The sequence below is a fragment of the Pristiophorus japonicus genome, chromosome 15 (assembly GCF_044704955.1).
Source record: "Pristiophorus japonicus isolate sPriJap1 chromosome 15, sPriJap1.hap1, whole genome shotgun sequence".
NCBI lineage: Eukaryota > Metazoa > Chordata > Chondrichthyes > Pristiophoridae > Pristiophorus > Pristiophorus japonicus.
In genome coordinates this window covers 54202901-54218620 of record NC_091991.1, presented here as the reverse complement: position 1 = coordinate 54218620, position 15720 = coordinate 54202901, and the positions used below count along the sequence as shown (strand labels likewise).

Here is a 15720-nt window from a genome sequence, read left to right as displayed (position 1 = left end):
TATTTTTAAGCTTGTAATTTTCAATTAGGATTATTTTAACACCAGTAGTAATCGGCTGCTGCTAGCATTAAATAACTCCAATCGGAACATCTCTGCTCTAATACCTATTTTTGAGATGTGATTGGTCACCTTAATTTTGGTTCCAGCTAGCTTGATTTTCCCAGGTTGCAGAAAATACGCATTTCTTCTGGTATACAAAAGGAATTATTCATGTGCAAGCATGATTTCAAAGCAAGTGGAACTTAACTGCCACAAATGGTTGGTTTTGCCCTGAAATCGATCAAATTAAAGTGCTTGGTAATTTATTCAAATATTGTGTCACATCTGAAAGAAGTTCAGGAAACCCTTGTGTTAGGTTGCAAAAGTTATTTCTGCAATGGAAGTCACCTTTTATTTTGCTATATTCCATGCTTTAACTTCAGAGAAGACCGGAGACTTACCCTGAACTAGCAAGCATCCTCACTGTTTGACAGCCTGACACAGCTGTGAGATACACATTTGATTTCTTTTACTTTTGGATGAAATTCACATGGGATGGAAGGTACGCAGCTAATTTTCCTGGCCTCTCCCTTGTGTGGGTGCTTGAGAGGAGGGCACCTGAAGTAGCTCTGCCTGCCCAGGCCTCACAACCCCCAGTATGGTGGGCTGGGCTGTGATCTAGTGCAGACTCATCCACTGGCAGGGCCTTGTACTGGGAAACAGGGGCAGAAATAGATGTGCAGCTGTAGCATGAGAGGCCTGCAGCTGAGGAACTTGCCATCATCTGCAGAGCCTCTAGTTGCTGCTGGAGAACAACATCCATAAGGCACACGGCCTGCACTACAATTAAAAGGTTGCAAAAGGAAGAGAGCACCAGTTTTGTGGCCTCCTTGGCCTTGAAATCTGATCCTCTCAGACTGTCTGATCAGAAGTGTTAGGCTCACTACAGACTTCTGCAGGTTTTTGGATGATGTCGCTGTAGGGCAGCATGTAGATGATGAAGGGTGGGGAGGTGAGGCGGGGGGCAAGGATAGATACTGGAGGGACTTCAGAGATAATGTAGATGATGAAGAGGAGGAGGGTGAGGATAGATACTGGAGGGACTTCAGAGACAATGGCTTGGTGGCAGGAAGAAAAGCCATTGCTGAAGATGCTCTGGTAAAGATTGGATCGGTAAAAGTGGCATCAAGCGAGGGCAGTCTCACTCAGCTGAGATGTTGATGTGTCAAAGACTGCAGAGAGATCAAAAAGGACGCAGTGGGTTAGTGCACCATGGTTACAGTCACAGAGGATGTAATTTCTGACTTGTGGCAGGGAGCTGAGTGAAGAGATTCTTATGTACATATGGAGTCACGAGAAAAATGGGCATGGATTTGGGAGGCGACAATACATTCAAAGACTGCGGAGATAAAAGGGAGGATGGAGATAAGAACATAAGAACAGGAGTAGGCCATACGGCCCCTCGAGCCTGCTCCGCCATTCAATAAGATCATGGCTGATCTGACCATGGACTCGGCTCCACTTCCCCGCCCGCACCCCATAACCCCTTATCCCCTTATCGTTTAAGAAACTGTCTATTTCTGTCTTAAACTTATGGTCCGCAAGTTTGCAAGGACAGGGATCGAGAGTGGTTTTGAGGGGAGGAATGATGATAGCAGATTTGAGGGTGACAGTACCTGAGGAGAGGGAACCAGTTACAATATCAGGTAATGTAAGGACCGGGAAGAGAAGTTCAGTGATTTGCAGTTTAGTGGGAATAGGGTCAAGAGAGCAAGAGGTGGGTTTCATGGAGAAGATGAGTTCCGAGAGTATGAGGGTTGATAGGAGAGAAGTTAGAAATGTAGAAATAATGCTCCTGAAACTCATGGAGACCCAGCCCACCACTAGAACTGTGGTGTGCTGAACTTCCAGCTGCCAGTCTGGCTTTTGATTGACCCTGTGCAAATCCCAGGGATTGGGCCATTGACATAAAAGGGACCCACACCATTTATGGCACTCTCTCGGCATCTACCTCATGGGGAGGTCAGGAGTGCCATAGCCGCGTCTTGCCACTGCATTGGTGGGAGAGCTGGTTGTTTTCGCTGAAGAGCTCTTTTTTTTTTTAAATTCTTGCAGACTCGGTGGAGCTGTTTTCCTAACAATAGTCGATTGTGCTCTGATTGATTGCTGTTAAGAAACCAGCATTCGGCCCCAACTCCAGCTTCTTGCAGATGGACTTTAAGTTGGCTGCAGTAAAGACAACACAGCTGGAATGTCTGGTGGGGGACATCATCCCACCAGTCCTGCCTCTTTTGATGATGTTGGGATGGAAGGAGACACAAAGTGCCTGCTCCTTGCTATTGGAATTTCAGGGTGTTAAAACAAGGGCTGAGACCTTGTAGAATTGGGTTCTGTTCCAGATGCTACGCCGCACTTGATGTCATTCCTGGTTCCATTCTCTCAGGCCCAGGGATTTTGGGGGCAATATTTTTATTTAAAAGAAAGGAATTCACTGCTGTCTGGTTCCACTCCAGTGTTCTTAACCTACTGTGCCTCGCCATAACTTCACTGGAGCGGAATGACATGATGTTGTAGAAGTCTATATTGAACATCAGCTCCTAGATGGCCTGTAACCACAGCTCTGGCAATATTTGTAATTTTTAAAGGGAGTTCCCTGTGCAGCCCCCAAGCAAGATTCCTGTGGTAGGCCTGAAGAACTTGACTCCGATTTCACTTCAGTGCTGAGCCTTTCACTTGGATGCTTCACTGGGACACACATTGATAATCATGAGTGCTGATAGCATTGTGACCAGCAGTTCGATGGCATGAAAGGGAAGTTAAAAGGGAAGACCAGAAGTATTAGAAACATACATGCATTCCAAAAAATACAGGAACAGGAGTAGGTCATTCAGCTGATCGAGCCCGCTTTGCTATTTTTGTTAGACATGGCAGCTATATATTTTTAATTGCAATTGCCTGCCTTGTCTTACAGGAACATATGAACAGGAGTAGGCCATTTAGCCCCTCATGCCTGTTCCGCCATTCAATGAGATCATGGCTGATCTGCGACCAAAATCCATGATCTAGCATCAATTGCCATTTGCGGAAGAGTGTTCCAAACTTCTACCACCCTTTGTGTATAGAAGTGTTTCCTAATTTCACTCCTGTAAGGTCTGGTTCTAATTTTTAGACTATGCCCACTAATCTTAGACTTTCCAACCAGCAGAAATAGTTTCTCTCTATCTATCCTATCTGTTGTCTTTAATATCGTGACAATTTTGATCAAAGCACTCCATAACCTTCTAAACTCTAGGGAATACAACCCTAATTTGTGTAATCTCTCCTCGTAATTTAACCCCTGGAGTCTGAGTGTCATTCTGGTAAACCTCCCTCCAGGGCCAATATATCCTTCCTAAGGTGTGGAGCCCAAAACTGCTCATAGTACTCCAGGTATGGTCTAACCAGGGTCTTGTATAGCTGTAGCATAACTTCTACCCCCTTGTATTCTAGTCCCCTAGATATAAAGGCCAGCACTCCATTGACCTCGTTGATTATTTGTTGTACCTGTTCATTACATTTTAATGATCTATGTACCTGAACCCCTGAGTCTCTTTGGGCTTCCACTGTTTTTAGTTTTTTACCATTTAGAAAGTATCCTGTTCTATCAGTTTTAGGTCCAAAGTGGATGACCTCACCTTTGCCTACATTGAAATCCATTTGCCATCGTTTTGCCCATTCACTTAATCTAATAATATCTCTTTGTAATTTTATGCTTTCATTTACACTGTTGTCTATCTTTGTATCAACTGCAGATTTGTCTATGTGGCTTTCTATGCCATCATCTAAGTAGTTAATAAAAACTGAATAGTTGAGGCCCCAACACAGATCCCCGTGGAACACCACTAGTCACATCCTGCCAAGTAGAGTACCTGCCCAATATCCTGCTGCTCAACCAATTTACTAACCAGGTCAATAATTTGCCTTCAATTCCATGGGCTTCAACATTATTTAACAATTTCTTATGAGGGATTTAATCGAATGTCTTCTGGAAGTCCATAAAATTAACATTCATAAACATTCCACTGTCCACTACTATAGTCACCTCTTCTAAAAATTCAATCAGGTTTGTCAGCTATGACCTGCCTTTCGCAAATCCATGCTGGCTCTCTCTGATCAGCTTGGGCTGAACCTTAGCAATCCCTTATTTGGTCCACACACCCTAGCCTGTTCTTCAGCCCTAATGTTTTACTCAGCTTTCCTTTTAATATTCTTACTTCAGAGGAATGCCCTTACATGCCAACTAAACACTTCAATTAATTCTGCATCTGCATCTTGGATATACTTCCTTCCATTGCCAAATCCAAGCGATATAGTTCCAGCACCAATCCCTGAGAGACAACACTTGTCACTGCTTACCAATCCAGAAATGTCCCTTTATTGCCAAATCTCTGCCTCCCACCTCCCGACCTGTTTCTTACACGTGTCATGAGACTGTCTCCAATTATATGTGCTTTAACTAGCAATCCCTCTTTAATCCTACATAGTATATAACAGCACATGATCAGGAGGAAATTGATGACTATAAACCAGTTTTGGGATGAGAATAACCTGATTTTGCCTTTGTGGTTCACAACATTTTAAAACATTTGTTCCTGGGATGCGGACGTCGCTGGCCAGCATTTATTGGCCATCTTTAATCGTCCTTGAGAAGGTGGTGATGAGCCACTTCTTGGACTGCTGCAGTCCATGTGGTGAAGGTACTCCCACAGTGCTGTTATGGAGGGAGTTCCAGGATGTTGACCGAGTGACAATGAAGGAACAGCAATATACTTCCAAATCAGGATGATGTGTAACTTGGAGAGGAACTTGCAGGTGATGGTGTTCCCATGCACCTGCTGCCCTTGTTCTTCTAGGTGGTAGAAGTCGTGAGTTTGGGAGGTGCTGCTGAAGAAGACATCACCTGACCCCTAATATTGTTGCCCTCCTGTTAGTCCCCTCAGTTATCTGCTCCTCTAAAGCTTTTGTGGAGACATGACTTCTTCCTGCAAAGCATTCGGAGCATTATTTTGTCATTTCTGCATAACTTTCTTCCTGTCAAAAATAGAAGTGTGTTTATTTCTAAGACAAACTTCTATTTGTGAATTTCACTGATCAAGCTTCTTTCTGATCTTGTTGCAGATCATTCAAACCAGACTTTGTTGTCATTCGCCAGCATGTGTATAACATGGCCCATGGAGAGGACTACCGCAACCTCGTCATCGGCTTGCAGTACGGCAGAGTGCTTTCGCTCAATTCTCTCCAATCTGTCTACAGCTTCTGCAACAAGCCCTGGATGGTGAGTTTGGCTGCTTAGCTCTGGTGTGCGGTGGTATGTGTGCCTATACTATGAACCATTTAACAGCTGCATTCTAGACCACTTTTTGATATGTCCACTTCAGTGACTTTGGACTGCGGGTTCATCCTCCACAAGTTAGTTAAAACTTTGACCCTGATTTTAATTCCGGGTGGGTTTTGGGTGTGTGTTTAATGGAGTGAGTTCGAAACTCAACCGTTGCCCCTGAAAACATGCCCATTAGAAGTTTAAACATATTTTAACTTCTGGGCCTCATTCAAATTTCATGGGTGTTTTTCCCATCCGAATTGCGGACACGCTGGGAAAACCTGGCCACTTTGTCAGCGCAATTTCCGGCGGGTCAGCCAAAGGTCTATTTAAAGCGGCAATGCACCTCTTAAAGCGAGGTTGCATTACCTTTTGCCTGATTTCTAGGAAGGAACAGCTTCAGGATGAGCCGCAGACAGGACCCCAGGTTCTCTGAAGCCTCCCTGCAGGTCCTGCTGGAAGAGGTCAGGGCTAGGAGGCAAATATTCTTTTCAGTCAACGGGAGAAGGATCCCAAAACACCAATTCAACCAGGCACAGAGAGAGATTACTGAAATTGTCAGCTCCAGAGCATCATCCTCAAGGACCAGGATACAGTGCATGAAGCGATTCAATGATCTCTCGAGTAACAAGGGTGAGTATAGCTCTTTATTTCTCCATCTCTTTCAACAACACATGGCAACAGTCCTTTTCCTCCACCCCATCACTAAACCACCCCCTCCCCTCCATCACATCCTTCACCACTCAGCACAAGGCCATACTATACCATTTCTCATTCTCATTACAAACACACACTCACCCATTCCTTGTTCCCTTCACAGTTGCCACTGGCACCATTCTCCTCTCACTTGCTAGCCTTTGCACAATCACCAATTTCTCTCAGGGCTCCTTCTTCACTTCACAATCCAGACATACGCTTTCCATTCAACACCTCCCCATCCTGATTACTTTGGAATCTTCTCTTTCTAAGCATTTTTACACCAAGCAGAAGCTCCACACATCTATACTCCATTGTACGAGATGCTCACTAGCACTCCTTCCTCTTTGCAGGTCAAGACGGAGCACAACACAAGATTGGGGGAAGACCAGCCAACATAACCAACCTCTTCGAACTGGAGCAGCAAGTGCTGGAAATCAGTAGCCTATCCAGAGCTGTCAGAATAGGACATTTCAAGGCTGCAGGCTTATCTAAACAGGGTGCCTGAATATTATTTGCATCCATTCATGAACCTTTGAACAATGCACAATCATGCAACTTGAATACACACCTATACTGCATTATGATGCCTGCCATGTGCTGCTGTCTAGCCTCTTAATGCCATCCAAACTCTTTTCCATTTTCTCTTTCCGCAACTTCCTTTTTAACAGCCACAGCCCTCAGAAGAAGACACCTCAGTGGAGGAGAATCTTTTTGAGGAAGCACTGTTATGAGCTCCCATCACTCCTAAGCAGAGTTTGGCACCCTGTCTGTTAGAGAATGATTTAGAGGTGTTTACATATGGTGATGTACCCAGCACTGGGGAGCAGCAACAGATACTGGTGATGGGGATAGCCCAGGAGACAGCTCACTGGACGGAGTGCAGTCTCTTATGCCCTGGACATGAGGGAAACGGGCCACTGCTGCAAATGCCAGAGGTCTCTCATTGCTGTTGGCATCATCGCAAAGGTAAAGTAGTGTTGTGCTCTGGCAAGGTGGGCACTTGTTTGATGCACCTGTGCACTGCAGACTGGGAGATGTGGGTGATGTCTCCTGTAGTAGCCTGGATGGTGCCTGTGGTGAACACGTTAAGGGTGGCGATGGACTTTGACAGCCACTGGCAAAGCATGACCCCCTGGTCTAGTAGACAGCAGGTCCCGCTGCAACAGGCCACATAGATCAGCGACAGCCTGCCTGGTGAAACGCAGCCTCTTCCTGCACTGCTCCTCCGAGAGATATCCTAGAGAGTAGCACTGGGCCCTGTGAGCTAGGGGAGGTTTTCTACGAGCAGTTACCTGCCCCTGCCCCCCTCCCACCCCCCCCCCCCCCCAAATAAAATTGCTGTATTCTAATGTCAGAATGTTGCTTGTCCTGGTGTTTCTGCTGCTGCTCTTCTTCCTCCAACTCTTTGTACATCTAAAGGAGTGAAGCAAATACAGCTCCCTTGATCGGCAATAAGTGCTTAACCAGGATATGTAATTGGGGAGCGGGGGGAATAAGAAAGAAGCAAACTGGAAACTTAGAGCTGTCTTGTAAATATACTACTCACCATGACACACTGATCCGAATAACCTGAGTGCCTGCAGTTGAGTATGCATTTAAATTCAGCTTCTTTCATGGTCAGTCAGTTCGTGAAGCCAATCTGGCTAAGTTTACTCAGCGGGTTTGTCGCGAGCCTGGAATTCTGTCCCATTAAAATCGAGATTCAAGGGACATCATCAGACTCCTATTTGAATTTATTCATGAGGCACTCGCCTCTTTCTGGCGAGTGTGTTTGCGACTTCAGTTAGCTGTAGAATATAAATAGTGGCCGGCAAGATTCCAGTGGGAATGTTACACCGATTTTATCCTCTCTCCCACCCTGTTCCCACTGGATGGGTTGGGTTAAAATCAACATCTTTGAACAAGTTGCATTGCACAGATTCACTCTCATTTATTAATGTCAAAAAGACCTTCTCTTGTGTTTGCTAGAGAGCAGTGAGTTGTTTTGTTTTAGCCAGTGTGTAATGCACGTGTACAGGAGCTGATACAGAAATGCAAGATCTTGAGCACAAGATGGGAGTGAATTGATTCTTTTTTATTTTTTCTGTATAATTCCCACCAGAAGAGCAGCTGCTGAACAACTGGTACGGCCCTGCAGCCTGACTCCCTTGGACAAAGCCGATTTCCCCTTCTCATCCTGGGTTCAGCTGTCAATATTCTTATTGAGACAATAATGTTTTAGAGCACTATTGAATCTTTTCATTGCCAATACTAGTCCTTAGTTATGAAAAAAAAGCATTGAATCTTGAAAGCATAATACTAATGTCTAGTTACATCAAGCAGATATGCTGCTTGTTATGTTAAGGGTATTTTAAGTCTTTTTTTTTGACAATCCAGAATTTGGACAGAGCCAGAAAGGTGTATTGAACTGGGATAGGCTTGTTCTGATTTTGGTTTATAACAGGTATGTTCACCATTAACAACTCGCAATTATTAACAGTAACTAGCAGCTTTTCTCAGCATGGTTCACGGTGACCTTGTGCTCTTGCAAGGGAAGGGCTGTGGCGATGGGGCAGGGACGCACATCTTCAATGAAAAAATTTAGAAAGAGGTTTGTGTGAGATCTTCCTAGAGACAGTGAAGTGAGAAATTTTTTAAATTAGCTCCTTGAAAATATTTTTTCCTTATAAATTGCAGATTGATACACAAATATTGCTAATACATTAAAAAAATCTGATTATATGAACAGTTACTTTTGATTTCCCAGTGTAAGAAATTTAAAAAAAAAGTTTCTGTCACTATTCAGAATGTATTACATAATATAAACTTTTCATTTTTAAATTTGTCATTGTTGAAATCTTCCTTTGTCACATGTAACATGCTGTAAAACTCTTTTCAATATGATGCCCTGTTTTTTTAGAAAAATTATCTCAGATTTAAATAGTTGAACATATTTTATATTGTATGTGAACAACAATTGATACAGGTTAGAGATACATAGTCAAACAGAAGATTTTGAAACAGAATGCTGTGAGACAGTTAGGAAACAAAAGGCTGTGAGCAGGTTGGAGTACAGGAGAGAATAATCAGAAATTATCCTGCTTTAAGTTGAGACCAGGAAGCCTGGTGTATTCTTTAAGGGTAAATAGGGAGGTGGCAAAGGCTTTAAACTAGTAAGATGGGGGGAGGGATCTATAAGAAATGTAACCAGCCTAAACATAAACAAAACAGGAAAATAGAGTAAGGAAGGACATTGATGGCAAGGGAATAAATAGAGTTATAGAACAAGAGTCTAAAAAGATGGTTATACATAAAGTGAGAGGAAATCGTTTAAAAATGAGTTAATCTGTATAGTAAATCTGTACAGCAATGCACACAGTGTCTGTAATAAAACAGGGGAACTGAAGGCAATCATGCATTGTGAGGAACCAGACATAGTAGGGATTACTGAGACATGGCTACAGAAAAATCAGGACTGGGAATTAAACATTGCAGTGTATAACCTATTTAGAAAAGATAGAGGGGGGGAAAGGGGAGGTGGAGCAGCTGTACTTATTAGGGATAACATAATGACAGTAGAAAAAAGCGACACAGCTTTCAGCAAGACAAAAATAGAATATATATGGATAGAGATAAAAGATAACAAAGGATAAATCTCACTAATAGGCGTAGTCTACAGACCACCTAATAGTGGAAGGGAGGTGGAGGAAGAAATATGCAGACAAATTAGGGAAATTAGTAAAAAACATAGAATAATAATCATGGATTACCCTGATATTAATTGGATTGAAAAGGTAGGTAAAGGGGATAAGGGGAATAGAGTTCCTACAATGTGTGCAGGACTTCTTTCTAACCCAATTGTAAAAAGCCCAACAAGGGAGGATTCGTTATTGGATCTAGTAATGGAAAATGAACCAGAGCAGATAAGAGAAGTAAAAGTAGGGGAACATGTAGGCAATAGTGACCATAATATAATACTCTTTTGACCTATGGATGATGAAAACCAGGGCAACAGATTGGAGAAAAGCTGATTTTGAGGGGCTGATAATAGAACTTTGTAAAATAAAATGGGCAACAATATTGGCAAACAACGATGTAGAACAGCAATGGGAAACATTTAAAAGGGTACTCAACAGAGTACAGGAACAATATATTCAGCTAAAAAGAACATACTAAACACTAATGAGATTCCATGCATGAATAAAGCCGTAAGGGAACAATTGAGGTTAAGGAAAAAGGCATACATTAAGTACATAGATGGCAGGAGAGAGCATGATAAGGGAGAATATGAAGAGATTAGAAGAGAAGTCAAAAAAACAAGTAGGAAGGCAAAGAGGAACTATGAAATTAAATTATCAAGGAGCATAAAACAAAATAGTAAAACATTTTACAGACACATCAATAAGAAAGGAAGGTTGGGATGGGAATAAGGACATTAAGGGATAGACAGGATAATACCACAGGTAATGATAGAGAGGTAGCAAAAATATTAAATAATAATTTTGCATCAGTATTTACCAGGGAGATAGAACAGGTAGACACAACATTGGATGATGAGATTAGAAATGAGATAAGTGCATTTAAAATAAAAAGAGGGGATATATTAAATAAACTAATCAAACTCAAAGAGGATAAAATCCCTGGTCCAGATCGATGGCATCCACGCATTTTAAATGAATCTAGGGAAGAGATAGCAGAGGCATTATTACACATATTTAATAATTTGTTAGAAAAAACTTGGTGGATAGCTAACATAATGCCTATTTTTAAGAACGGGGATGGAACATGTCCAGGGAATTATAGACTAGCCAGCTTAATATCGGTGGTAGGAAACATACTGGAATCCCTACTAAAGGAGAAAATAGAGGAACATTTAGAAACCAAAAATATAGCAATGAATAGTCAGCATGGATTTAGAAGGGTGAGTCTTGCTTGACCAACCTCATTGAATTCTTTGAAGAGATAACAGAGAGAGTAGACAATAGTAATGCAGTAGATATTATTTATCTAGATTTTCAAAAGGCCTTCGAAAAGGTACCCCATAATAGACTGATGAACAAGGTTAGAGAATGTGGAATCAGGGGACAAGTAGCAGAATGGATAGCTAGCTGGCTTCAAGACAGAAAGCAGAGATTAGGGGTAAAGGGTAGCTATTCACAGTGACAGAAGGTGGGTAGTGGTGTTCCACAAGTATCAGTGCTGGGACCACTGTTGTTCACAATTTATATTAATGATTTAGACTTTGGAATCAAAAACACAATTTCTAAATTTGCAGATGGCACCAAATTGTGTGTTGGGCGAGGGGAGAGTGGATACTGAGGAGAACTACAACAAATTACAGGAAAACATTAATAAACTTGCAGGCTGGACATATTGGCAAATTAAGTTCAAAACGCAGATAAATGTGAGGTATTACATTTTGATAGCAAGAATAGGGAGGTCACTTATTACTTGGAGGGTACGAGTCTGGGTGGGGTAGAGGAACAAAGGGATATTGGAGTACAAATACACAAATCACGAAACATTGCGACACAAGTTAGTAAGGCCAGAAAAAAGCAAACCAAGCACTAGGGTTTATTTCGAGAGGAATAGAATTGAAAAAGAGGTAAGTTCTGCTAAATCTGTGTTGAACCTTGGTTAGACCATACATAGGGGCCGAAATTCAGGTACGCCAGAAAGTTGTGATTTTTAACCGGTTTTTACCGTCGGGTGTGGTGAAGCGGCCTTCCGATCAATTTTCTGCACTTTGAACTTTTTTTCGCATTGGACCGGAAGTCCGTCACAATGGGGGCAGAATTGCGGCAGTAAGTCCTGGTGAGCGGCAGAGAGGTGGTGACACCACTGCGCGTATGCGTCTCTACTTCTCTCCCTTCATTTAAAGGGGAGAGAATCAGTGATACTGCAGGTTCCGCCACTGGGCCACCAGGGAGGGTTTCGGCTGGGCCAGCGGCCCGGCACTCGAGGGGGTGCCAGGCTGCCTGTTGGCGGCCCGGTGAACCTGGAGCTGTAATTGGCCAGCCGATCGGGAAGTCAGCCGGCAAAAATAAAAACATGGCGGCCACGGCAGTGCGCCTTCCCCTTGAAGGGCCACCGCATTGCCGTGTCACGCACACACAGAATAAGGTGCACCGACAGAAAAAGCTGTCGGGGGCACTGCATAGCGCAGCAAAGATTTTTGACGGTAAATTTGGGACAGAATGTGCTGGAGGTGCGGGAGATCGGCCGTGTGCGATTTGATGACGTGCTTGGAGTGGTCGGCAGCAGCGGGACAGAAGTGGAGACAGGCCGAAAAGTTTAATTTGGGTCATGGCAGCCAATGGAATGCAATGCAGAGGCCACTCAATTCTGGTGCATGGCCGCTGCAAAACGGCAGTCACGGGTCTTACCTGGACCCTGAATTTTAGCCCCTTAGAGTACTGCGTACAGTTCTGGTTGCCATATTATATAAAGACACTGGAGATGGTGCAGAGAAGATTTACAAGGATGATACCAGACATGCAAGGGTATACATATCAGGAAAGGATGAACAGACTGGGTCTCTTTGCTCTTGAAAAAAGAAGGCTGTGAGGGATGACCTAATAGAGGTCTTTAAAATTATGAACGGTTTTGATAGAGTGGATACAGGGAATGTTTCTCTGTATCCATTCTAGAGGTCATCAATATAAGATAGTCACCAAGAAATCCAATAGGGAATTCAGAAGAAATTCTTTACCCAAAGAGTGGTGAGAATGTGAAACTCGCTACCACAGGGAGTGGTTGAAGGGAATAATATAGATACATTTAAGGGGAGGCTAGACAAGCATATCAAGGAGAAGGGAATAGAGGGTTATGCTGCTAGATTTAGATGAGGAAAGACGGGAAGAGGCTTCAGTGGGGCATAAACATCGGCATAGACTGGTTGAGCTGAATGGCCTGTTTCTGTACTGTATATCTTATGTAATCTTTATTTCATTTTATTATGGGAAGCTAAGTTGTAGTGATTGAATGAAGTGAGCCTGATCGTAACTGCTGTTCTTTGTGTGAAATAAAGCAGTTGATTTGTTTCATTTCAAGTCCTATCTCACCAAGTGTTTGCTCGGTCTGCACTTTCATAAGATTAAATGAGTACATGTGTGAAAGACGCACTTATTCAATTCAGGTCACAGGCCATTGTACAGGACACAGTTACACTTAGATATTACACCATTGTGCAAGTCGATACAGGGCAATGTGAGTCGACATTTAATCATGTACCACACTCAAGACAACTTATGGGACCAACTGAACCGAAGAAGGCATGAGAAGGCAGACTTGAATCTGCAATACAAACCTTAGTTCCAGTCATATATTCCTGAGCTAGTAAGGATTTTTGGAAGTATTTTGAATGATTTGATCGGCTGCAGTTCATTTCTATTATTGCTCACTGTTGATTTGTTCTTTATAGATGTTTAGAAGTTCCTCTCCTGCACCCTCTTCTGCTCGTCGCTCACCTGTTGCCTTCTATCCTCTCTGACTCACCCTACCTCTCCCCATTTCTCCTGTTCCGCACCCTCCCCCCTTCATTCCATCCCGTCGCCTAGCCCTTCTCCTTCACATCTGCTCCTCACACCCTGAATACTGCCTTCTCCCCATTCTCTCTCTCAGCCCCTATTGCTTTCCCCACGAATTAGCTTTAAACTAATTCAGGTGAGCGAAAATGTAAAAAATCAAAGAACAAGGAGAAGGCAATAGAGCAGAGTAGCACTGGGGGAAATGAAAACCAGAGCGTGCCAGGAAGGGACAGAATGTATAAACATCAGGAAGTGGGGTCAAAGGAGGCAAAAATGGTTAAAAAACAAATTTAAAAGCGCTTTATCTGAATGCGCGCAGCATTCGCAACAAAATAGATGAGTTGACAGCATAAATAGATACAAATGGGTATGATCTGATAGCCATTACAGAGACGTGGCTGCAAGGTGACCTGAACTGGGAACTAAATATTCAGGGGTATTTGACAATTCGGAAGGACAGACAGAAAGGAAAAGGAGGTAGGGTAGCACTGTCAATAAAGGATGAGATCAGTGCGTTCGTGAGAAACGATATTGGCTCAGAAGATCAAGATGTTGAATCAGTTTGGGTGGAGACAAGGAATAATAAGGGGGCAGACAAAAGGCAGGAGACTATAGACCAGTTAGCCTAACACATGTTATTGGGAAAATGCTGGAGTCCATTATTAAGGAAGCAGTAGCGGGACAATTGGAAAAGCATAATTCAATCAAGCAGAGTCAGCATGGTTTTATGAAAGGAAAATCATATTTGACAAATTTGCTAGAGTTCTTTGAGGATGCAATGAGCAGGCTGGATAAGGGGGAACCAGTGAATATGGTGTATTTGGATTTCCAGAAGGCATTTGATAAGGTGCCACATAAAAGGTTACTGCACAAGATAAAAGGTCACAGGATTGGGGGTAATATATTAGCATGGATAGAGGATTAGCTAACTAACAGAAAACAGAGAGTCGGGATAAATGGGTCATTTTCTGGTTCGCAAACAGTAACTAGTGGGGTGCCGCAGGGATTGGTGCTGGGGCCTCAACTATTTACAATCTATATCAATGACTTGGATGAAGGGACCGAGTATAATGTAGCCAAGTTTGCAAATGATACAAAGATGGGTGGGAAAGCAAATTGTGAGGCGGACACAAAAAACCTGCAAAGGGATATAGACAGGCTAAGTGAGTGGGCAAAAATTTGTCAGATGCAGTATAATATGGGAAAATGTGAGGTTATCCACTTTGGCAGAAAAAATAGAAAAGCAAATTATAATTTAAATGGAGAAAAATTACAAAGTGCTGTAGTACAGAGGCCTGGGGATCCTTGTGCATGAAACACAAAAAGTTAGTATGTAGATACAGCAAGTAATCAGGAAGGCAAATGGAACGTTGGCCTTTATTGCAAGGGGAATAGAGTATAAAAGCAGAGAAGTCCTGCTACAACTGTACAGGGTATTGGTGAGGCCACACCTGGAGTACTGCATACAGTTTTGGTCTCCGTATTTAAGGAAGGATATACTTGCATTAGAGGCTGTTCAGAGAAGGTGCACTAGGTTGATTCCGGAGATGAGGGGGTTAACTTATAAGAACATAAGAAATAGGAATTGGAGTAGGCCATACAGCTCCTCGAGCCTGCTCTGCCATTCAATAAGATCATGGCTGATCTGATTATGGACTCACCTCCACTTCCCCGCTTGCTCCCCATGACCCCTTATCCCCTTATCGTTTAAGAAACTATCTATTTCTGTCTTAAATTTATTCAATGTCCCAGCTTCCACAGTTCTCTGAGACAGCAAATTCCACAGATTTACAACCTTCTGAGAAGAAATTCCTCCTCATCTCTATTTTAAATGGGTGGACCCATATTCTAAGATCACGCCCTCTAGTTTTAGTTTCCTCTATCAGTGGAAACATCCTCTCGGCATCCACCTTGTCAAGCCCCCTCATCATCTTATACGTTTCGATAAGATCACCTCTCATTCTTCTGAATTCCAATGAGTTAGAGGCCCAACCTACTCAACCTTTCCTCATAAGTCAAACCCCTCAACCTAGTGAACCTTCTCTGAACAGCCTCCAAAGCAAGTATATCCTTTCGTAAATATGGAAACCAAAACTGCACACTATTCCAGGTGTGACCTCACCAATACCTTGTATAGCTGTAGCAAGACTTCCCTGCTTTTATACTCCATCCCCT

The 15720-nt window shown here is 42.9% G+C and overlaps 1 protein-coding gene across 1 annotated transcript in view; it reads left to right on the top strand.

The window, feature by feature from the left end:
* Positions 1 to 15720, top strand: part of LOC139280760 (synapsin-3-like) — a 291283-nt gene that overhangs the window by 165604 nt on the left and 109959 nt on the right. Inside the window, exon 5 of the mRNA XM_070900435.1 lies at positions 5137 to 5293. Coding sequence (XP_070756536.1) covers positions 5137 to 5293 — 157 coding nt within the window. The remainder of the gene's footprint in view (positions 1 to 5136; positions 5294 to 15720) is intronic.